The sequence below is a fragment of the Denticeps clupeoides genome, chromosome 10 (assembly GCF_900700375.1).
Source record: "Denticeps clupeoides chromosome 10, fDenClu1.1, whole genome shotgun sequence".
Taxonomy (NCBI): Eukaryota; Metazoa; Chordata; class Actinopteri; order Clupeiformes; family Denticipitidae; genus Denticeps; species Denticeps clupeoides.
Window position 1 is genome coordinate 2,593,259 of NC_041716.1, and position 9,323 is coordinate 2,602,581.

At 48.8% G+C, this 9,323-nt stretch overlaps 1 protein-coding gene and 1 non-coding gene across 2 annotated transcripts; both read right to left on the bottom strand.

The window, feature by feature from the left end:
- Window positions 1–149: 149 nt before the first annotated feature.
- Window positions 150–221, bottom strand: trnam-cau (transfer RNA methionine (anticodon CAU)). Its single transcript has one exon. It is a non-coding gene; the product is annotated as a tRNA-Met (tRNA).
- A 1,235-nt stretch (window positions 222–1,456) lies between these two features.
- Window positions 1,457–7,161, bottom strand: gpr61 (G protein-coupled receptor 61). The gene is made up of 2 exons (XM_028994747.1): window positions 6,847–7,161; window positions 1,457–4,906 (listed from the first exon to the last, which is right to left on the bottom strand). Exon 2 carries the CDS (start codon window positions 4,741–4,743, stop codon window positions 3,340–3,342), a length of 1,404 nt encoding a protein of 467 aa, XP_028850580.1. The 5' UTR covers window positions 4,744–4,906; window positions 6,847–7,161; the 3' UTR covers window positions 1,457–3,339.
- Window positions 7,162–9,323: the final 2,162 nt, after the last annotated feature.

The window sequence follows — 9,323 nt, forward strand, 5'->3', positions numbered from 1 at the left end:
GATTTATATCGTTGTGTCTGTACATAGTCGAATAATATTAAGAAAGTGATACCATGGCACCTTGGCGGATTGGTATTCGAACCGGCAACCTTCTGATTTATGGGGCCGCTTCCTTAACTGCTCGGCCGCCACTGCCCGTAAAATATTACTAGCAGAGGATGGTTTCGATCCATCGACCTCTGGGTTATGGGCCCCGCGTGCTTCCGCTGCGCCACTCTGCTGACCAAAAAGACTGCTGAGACCCGGATTCGAACCGGGGATTCTGCAGCCACAACGCAGAGTACGAACCACTATCGCTCCACTGGCCCTGCTGTCAAAATAGAAAACTACTGTTAATTATCCAAGCGACATGTTGCTCGTAGTTGTGGTGTGAAGCCTGAGCGGGGGACCGTTTTGCCTACACTGGATATTCCGGCGCAGTGTTTCCAGCACGCCTGACATCGTCAGATGAAGATGATGGCGGAGGGTGCGGCATCGTTACCCCGAAGTGACGTTTAAACGCTCTTCCTGTGATATATGCATCCGGCGTGGAAGGCCCAAAAATAACACCGTCCGTGCCGCTTTCATCCTTGAAAGGTCAGACTGTTTGAACCGCCCTGCCGGGGACTTCTCGCACGGACAGGACATCAAAGTACATGAGTCACTCGATCTGCTGTGTGTGTTTGTGTGAGAGAGGGACTACATGAACAGGCCGCGTGTCTCCGAGACGTTTCTAAACGCTGCGATCGCCGGCCCTCTGTAAACCTCTCGTGATGCCAGCTGTACGTCTGGCCAGCCGGGGCACCTGTGGGAAAGGTGCATGACTCCTTGCGCTGCGGCCGTGGGTTCGAGGGCAGCTGGGGTCATGCGACCTGGACCGAGGTCAACGCGCGACGAAGAAGAGCTCCTGGGAGTAAAGCTGTAAAAATGGATCAAGTTTCAGAATCATTTCAAAACGACCGAACTGAATCGAATCATTTAGTTTCTAATCCAAACAAATAAAGTGTAGTGATTGTCACATGTGATACACACGGTGCACACAGTGAAATTTGTCCCCTGCATTTAACCCATCACCCTTGGTGAGCAGTGGGCAGCCATGACAGGCACCCGGGCAGCAGTGTGTGGGGACGTGAGCAGTGTGTTGCTCAGTGGCACCTTGGCGGATCGGGATTCGAACCGGCAACCTTCTGATTACGGGGTCGCTTCCTTAAGCGCTAGGGCCACCACCGCCCCATAAATCTCAGTAGCATCATAGAGGAAAAAAAAAAACTCCACTCCAAATGTCACCCCACCGCCCCTTCATCTGCTCCTTCTCTACCTTCCTTTCACCTGCTAACCACCAGCAGAGCCGCTGGCATACATAAATATCAGATTTATTATTTATAATGTGGCACCAGAACAACAAAACACGCACACTTTGTTTTCTCTTTGTATTTTAATAAGGAACATCAACCTAGAGGGATACTACATTGTCAGGGACCACAAAGGTTAGAGGTCAAAAAAATAGTAATCATTTTTAGATACAAGGTTTCGATGTTCATCAAGCTTTTACATCTTTTGCGGTATAGCCAGAGCACGGAATTGTGGATATCTGAGCATTAATGTCGTTCTGTTTTCAACCATCCGCGGTACATCACACTGTTTTCTGACAACACACAGTTTTAGAACTAAAACCCTGTTCAGCAGGGCTGACTTGGGGCAGGCCATTAATAATCATTAATAATAAACGTTACAAATAAATATTTCAATATGATTTGAATACAAATATGCATTACGTCTTCATTCTATTCGTACAAATGAACACAGTGGTTGTTTGCTGCTCAGTAGGTTCCAACTTTGGCCATTTGTTCTCTATATTTTAATGGCATCTGGCTCATTGCCCCTGGTTTGGATCTCGTCGTAATAGTTCCAACTGAAAAACAAGAGTCACCTCTAAAGTCATTAAAGAAGATAATTTGAAACATCATGTTCCTCTCCACAAAAAAAAAAGGTTTCTTTCTTCACGTAGGTTTTCCCAAAAACCTTCCAATGGACATTTAAAAAAACAAAAAAAAAAAAAAAACAGCTCTCACACAGGGCAACGCGCTGAGATCATGTGATTGAAAGGAATGTGTGCGATGCCGTTTCATCATTATTATTGTTGATCGTGCATATGTTGACTTGGAGGGTAAAAAACTCTCCACTCTCCGCTGCCACGGTGAAATGTAGTCACAACAAGCCCGGCTGCTTGTGGCAAAACATGGTTGTACCATGTTTTTTTGTTTTTTTTCTTTTCGCAGGTTTCACCTGTAAACACAAGGGTGTGAATTTCAGCTGAAATTATTCCCTCTGCTGTCACGCCACGTTATTCTGTTGCCAGTGATGCTGATGGTCATGTAAGAGCGAGCCAGGAGGCCAGTCCGGCCCATTTCTTCAAATCTCAGTGTCACATATGTCTACTAGAGGGCGTTTGTGTGCTCGTTGTGTGCACACGGTGGCACAACGAAATGCTTTTAACCCATCACCCTGAGTGAGCAGTGTGCGGCCATGACAGGCGCCCGGGGAGCAGTGTGTGGGGACGGTGCTTTGCTCAGTGGCACCTTGGCGGGTCGGGATTCGAACCGGCAACCTTCTGATTACGGGGCCGCTTCCTTAACCGCTAGGCCACCGCTGCCCCAAAATAAGTCCTTCGAGCCGGAACATCTTCGGTGGGCCCTGCTGTGACTATTAACTGAATAAAAGATACCAATTCGTTCTGGGTGGAGTGCCGTGGTTGTAAATACGTCCAACGGCAGCTTCGATTTCAAATCTTAAATAAAACGTGTTAACCAGATGAATGTGTTAATTAGGATGCTCCCAGCCTTCCGGAGGAATTTGCACCCGTTTTTCTCGCTGGTGTTGGAAGGTTGTCTCTGCTGCGTAGAGGAACCTTCTTCAGGGTTCCTGACTGCTCTGCGTTTTTACTTTTATATGTATAACACTGCAATAAGAATTTCAATGTCTCAAACACACTCATACCTACAGACAGTTAACAGTTGCCATTCCTCTAGCGAGCATGTGCTTGGATGGCAGGGAGGAAACCGGAGAACCCAAAAATGGGGAGAACATGGAAACAACCAACTCACGACCTTGGAGGTGTGACGCCATGCCATTAACCATGCCACATGTACTGTTCCTCTGTAGCTTTATTAAAATAAAGTTATGCCTGGATATTCTTGACCGGGTTTGATTGTCAAGTGCAATTACAGAAAATAACAGTACGACCCTGAGTCCAGAGACAGAAAAAAACTTCACTCATGGCTTTTTATACACAGTCGCAACATTTCTTAAACAGTTTCTTGTAGATTAAATTAAAACAGACACGAAGAGGCGTGGCATTCACTAGTGCTCGGGCAGTGTCCTGCGGCAGTTTTCGGATTTGTTGAGATCGTTATTCAGGTGCTGTTGCTCTGTGAACTCGGACGTCTCCTCTGCTATCTGGCCCGGGATGTGGAACTCGACAGAAGGCCTCTGTAGGCACCTCGTGGTCTGCAGTGCCTGAGTGGAGAGCCCGTCGTTCCTCTCCGGGCGCAAGTTCCGGGGCTCCAGATTGCAGCCGGTGCCCTGGAGGAACTGCAGGAAGTTCTCCTCGATGGACGCCTCGCGGCTCGGCAGCTGATCTTCCTCGCGTGGCCTGCTCCGCTTAAAGAGACAGGCCAGATGCCTGGCCAGCCCCTCCCTGATCTGCCGGTTCAGGCAGCCGTAGAAGATGGGGTTAGAGGTGAAGCAGAAGTATCCAATCCATGTCACCGCGTCCTCCAGACGAGCCAGCGAAGCAGGAGTGGAGGACACCAAGGCTGAGTAGATGTGGAATGAGAAGTAAGGCAGCCAGCAGCATAGGAACTGGCCGCCGACTGCGACCAGGACCACGGCTGCTTTACCACCCCCGAAAGTCCTCTGCGGGGTGGTCCGGGAGCCGCCCAGGCTGGCCACCATGCTGGAGTGGCTGCTGAGGGACCCTGAGCGTTGCCGCGGCGCGTCCGCCCACGTGGGCAGCGGCCCTTGCTGCATGGCGGCCACTCGCGCCACCTTGAACATGTTGCAGTAGACCACCAGGATGATGAGAACGGGGCACAGGAAGTACATGAGCGTGAAGAGCACGGCGAAAACCAGGCAGGGGATGCCGCCGTCCGTCCAGTGCAGGGAGCAGCGCTTCTGTCCAGGGATGTCAACTTGTCCAGCACCTCTGTCCACTTGGAGCATCCAGCCCACCAGGGGAAAGGCCGACATGAGGATGGCTTTTATCCATATTCCCACCAGCACAGTGACCACCAGGCCCACTGTCATCTTCACCTCGTAGCGCATGGGGTGCACCACGTAGTAGTAGCGCTCCACGTTGACGGCGGATATGGTGAGTATGGTGGCGCTCACCAGCCCCACGCTCAGGCAGAGGTAGGCCCGGCAGACGGCGTCGCTGAAGAAGGCCTGCTCGGAGAGCATGCCCATGGGCATCAGGACCAGAGCGGCCAGCAGGTCCACGAGGCACAGGTGGAACACGAAGACGAACTTGCGCAGCTGCGGCGTGCACGCGATGACCGCCATGATGGCCAAGTTGCCCACGATGGCCAGCAGGTCCATGAGGAGCATGGCGCCGAGGCCTAGCGACTGGGCGACGGCCCCGTTGGCATGCAGAGCTGCTTCAGAAGCGTTGATCTGAGGAAATGAGGGGAGCCCGTGGCTGGAGCGTGAGGCGTTCCACACCGCTCTGGAGGTGTCTGGAGGCTCCATGAGAGGATGGGTGGTCATTCGTGTGCCTTTCACACATCCTCCTGGGCCTGAGCAGGGGTCTGGAGACCGAGGTTTCAGATCCCTTATGAAAGGAACTCATTCATGGAGATCACCCATAAGGACGAGAAGTTGTCTCTCTTCTTGTGGACCATATCTCACACAGTCCATGCTTCTCAGAGGCCTGTTGGCATGCAAACAGATCAAAAGTATGAACAAAGGGGCAGAGAGACAAACTTCTGTGCTAAATGTTTACGTCTACAAACCATGATAGCTTGTCTATTCGACATCTATGTATGTTATTAAATGTTATACTGGTTATACATCTCAAAAAATAAGAACATCATTAAAAAGGTCATGTATTTTCCTAGTTTAATTCCAAAAGGTAAACCTTCATACACGATTTATTAATTACAAGCAAAACGAAAAAATTGTTAATGTCGATGAGTTAATATTACAATATTGCCCATGATTCATAAAAAATTATTCTCCAATGCAGACATTTGGGAAAATTCTAAAAACTCTTTGTTTACACAGTCAATACTTGGTTGAGGCTGAAGGGGTGAAGGTTTGCCATTTGAATAAAAATATGAAAACAAATGACCTTAAAGATAAAAGATATTTAATTTTTAGATGATCTAGTACATGTATTATTATATGCTTGTACATTTCACACTACCATTCAAAAGTCTGGACGCCCCTAATAATCTTGCATTTTTTGCTTTATGGAACAATGTTGAAGTCACCGGACTATGAAAAAACACACATGAGGTTATATAATAAAACAAACAAAAATAGCAAACAAGGCAAAAAGTTGCATCTCTCCAAATCAGGGAGCGTTTGCTGTGACGGCAGCATTTCACACTCTTGGCTTCTCTCCACCACCTTACGTTGGACAACGGGGACGTTTTCCAACAGTCCTGAAGGTTTTATGCTGAACGCTTTCTCATCAATCACTCATGTTAATGTTTCATCAAGCGGCATTTGATGATGACAACAGTGAACAAAGCCACCATGAAGATACAAAGAGGAAAAACCTGATTGATCAAACACACTTCACTTTCTCCTCATACTACAAATACTAAATATGCTTCTTGTACTGGATTCTTCCAAATGGCTCCATCTTTAGTCTGCACAACCGCCACAGGGTAGGGGCGTCCAGACTTCTGACTGGTATTGTACATGCACATGCATCCAGGAAGAAGGGCAAAACAAGCATTTATTGCACAATATAATTCCGTTATATGCTTAATTATTTGACCACGTCGTGGTAAGCTGGGAACGTTAATGCCCTACTTTTTGGTTAAAGTAGCTTTTAAAATGTGGGCAAAATCGCCCTGCAAATTAAATCAGACTTGTTTAGAGGGGTTTTTGGAGAAGTAGGCAAATTAAATAGAGGAGGCCTGGTGTCACATTAGCTGGACAGCGGCATGAACAAGTTATTATATTAAGGAAAGAAAAAAAAAAAAGCCGAACACAGCCAACTTATTCTTTCGTATGACGATTTTGGAAGGATTGTGATCTCTAAAGCAGCGGCCACTGTCATCACACCCTTTACCGTGTCCCTTTAAACATACAGCCTGATTAGGGCGAGCCATTAAGAGGTAGATCTAATGTGTGCAGAGATGCCCAGAAAGCAGCGGCACAACTTCAGCAGCCTCATCAACTTTGCCAAGCGTCCATTTCCAGAGGACGCATATTTAAACGGCAAAAATAAAAAAAAAAAACCCTCTGAGAAGAAACTCTGCCCGCTGCCAAGCGAGAGACATATGACTCTGTAACACGCACATGACTCTGGACCGGCTGTGACAGAAAACAAGCGGCGTTGTTCAACAGAACCGTCAACTCTTCCCTCTTTCTCGCAGAATGATGGGAATAATAATTCAGAACAAGCTTTCCAGAAGTGAAAGGTCAAAGGTTCAGCACTGGGAATGAAGAGATAAAAAACAGGCTGGTTTGAGGGGTGGGGTAGGGGACTGAAAATGTTGAATATAGACACATATAGGCGGGCCCACCTCCCTATTTGCATTGGTGCTCCCCCCCCCCAAAAAAATCTGTCCCCTTCCACGCGTCCATGTGACAGAGATTCGCTGTGAAAAAGCAGAGATGGAAGAAGCCACGTACCTCAGTGAGGAGACGGGAGAGAGGGGGGGCGTCCAGTCCACTTCAGCTCCGCCGGCACACAGAAGTGGGAGAGGCGAGGGGAGCGTGGGTCTCCTCCTCACCTGGCCCTTTCATCCACACCCCCTCATCTCCTCCTCCTCCTCCTCCTCCTCTCATCCGCCACCAACCCCCATGCTGCTCTCCAGGCTGGAGCCCAGCCCAGACGGCCACGCCGATGCCGACACCGGGATGACACGGCGGAGAGAGAGGAGACGACGTTCTCCTCACGCTTTAAAAAGTGCTCACACACACACACACACACACACACACAGGCGTGTGCTCACAACCACACACACACACAAGCACAGGGCCAGAGTGGAGCAGACAAGCGGGCGGGCGTCACGCAGCCCTGCGGCCTCCTCTGGGTCTTAGTGCCTCGCAGCGGCGTGCTGCTGGGGGTCAGCGCGGGTCTCCAGGAGAGTCCGGAATAAAAACCATCCTAAAAAAAGACACCAAGCCCCGCCCCCCCTCTCCCACCCCCCTCAGAACAGCATGTGAAGGCCTCCTGCGATCCTATCTCAAAAGGCCTGTTCACCAGAACAGATTAATTCTTTGTGCCAGCGGAGGCTGCGGGGGGAAAATAAAATCACAACAGTTCCATTAGTGCTGAACGTTACTAAACCTGAAAAAGTTTCCGCGGATCTAATTAGCATGCTCCACAATGCCCAAGGAATGTCAAGGTCTAATTTATCCATGATTCGTAATTATATAAAAAAAATATATAGTTTCCATATTCACGGATGTGAATGTTGAATGTTGAATGTTGTGATATAGACATACACACACACACACACACACACACACACAGGACATGGATAAAAGTTTCCTTTCCCCAGGTTGATTTGAAACAGAGATGAGTTCTTGTGATAACTCATGAAAGCGCGTTGTTGTGGCGTTTGGTTGATTCTTGTCACGCTAGACCTGTAGCGGTGCACAAAAAGTGCTTTATTGACGTGTAAACACAGCCACCCACGTGGAGCTCCAGGTGTCTGCTCGGTCTTGTAGCCTGATGAGGTTTAGGTTGTCTCCTTCTCCGCCGTTTTATGGTACAGGGCTCCACAATGGAAGAACCAAATAATGGCTCAAGACCTAAAGGACGTTAGACTTGCTAAAAAGGTCTCTATTTCCAGGGCTTCTTTGTGAAGGACACAGATTCGATGGCATTGGCGCTCATTAGCTGCGCTTCAGTGAGAGAAGTCACCATATGTGACCCTGTTACAACACGGACATTGAGCTTTCTTCCGCCATTATGGCTCCATTAATTGCAGGGTGCTTTTGAAGAACATAGGGCCGTCGTCCAGCTGCTGCATGAGAGCTCAGCCTATGACGGCGGCCCTGCAGATGGCTGGAAGAAGGCCCCAGGACTGCCTCTCCATCCAAGTGAGGTGCGGATGTATGGATCAGCTGGGCTCCCAGCAGCCCTCCCTGGGACTTGGAGGGAATTCATTGTTGGTCCACTGCCACATAAAGTGAAGTGATTGTCACATGTGATACACAGCAGCACAGCACACAGTGAAATTTGTCCTCTGCATTTAACCCATCACCCTGAGTGAGCAGTGGGCAGCCATGACAGGCGCCCGGGGAGCAGTGTGTGGGGACGGTGCTTTGCTCAGTGGCACCTCAGTGGCACCTTGGCGGATCGGGATTCGAACCAGCAAACTTCTGATTACGGGGCCGCTTCCTTAACCTCTAGGCCACCACTGCCCCCGCTAGGCCACCAATGCCCAGAACAGAACTCAGTCTCAACAATGTAGGGGTTCAAACATTTTATTCAGCAGTGAAACTCATCTTTGCAACTAAGACACACCAATAACAATGAAAGTGGCAATATTGTCGATGTGCACTTGCAGAAGAACTCTGAAAACTAATGAACAATCTCCTACAACCAAACGTCTACAGATGGAGAACAACATTGCATTGCGCATCATATTTCTTGCAGTAGTGACATTTTTGATGGTTTGTTTTGGTGCCCAGTAATCGATGTAATTAGCGCTCCTGCTCGAAAGCATCGGATTGTCTGGTGCAGGGAGGAATCTGTCAGATTCTCCAAAGTGGTGTTCGGCTCCTTGACGCACCTGGTATCGAACCCTTGCAGGCCAATGAAGCAGATCCTGGCCAGCCTGAGAGCCAATAATCAAAATCTTAAAAGATAAGCGCAATCTGAGCTCGGCTCGAATCCTTACTACGTGTGGGAAAATTGACTCGTAATGCAGACATGGCCTAAATTTGCCTGCATGCCTGTAATAACTATGCTGAAAACGGATTTCCTGTGCAAATGTGTGTGTGTGTGTGTGTGTCAAAGGTGTTGAATAATGACAAAAATAGCAGACACTTGTTCGCTCACGCTGCGCCAATCACAGCAGTGGACAATACACCGGTTACTATGGCAACCCAGGACCTAGACTCCAGCCTCCCCTGCCGAAGTGGAACGATGTCCA

Coding starts and splice junctions, on each gene's coding strand:
- gpr61 (XM_028994747.1), bottom strand. CDS start 4,743: ATGACCACCCATCCTCTCATGGAGCCTCCAGACACCTCCAGAGCGGTG.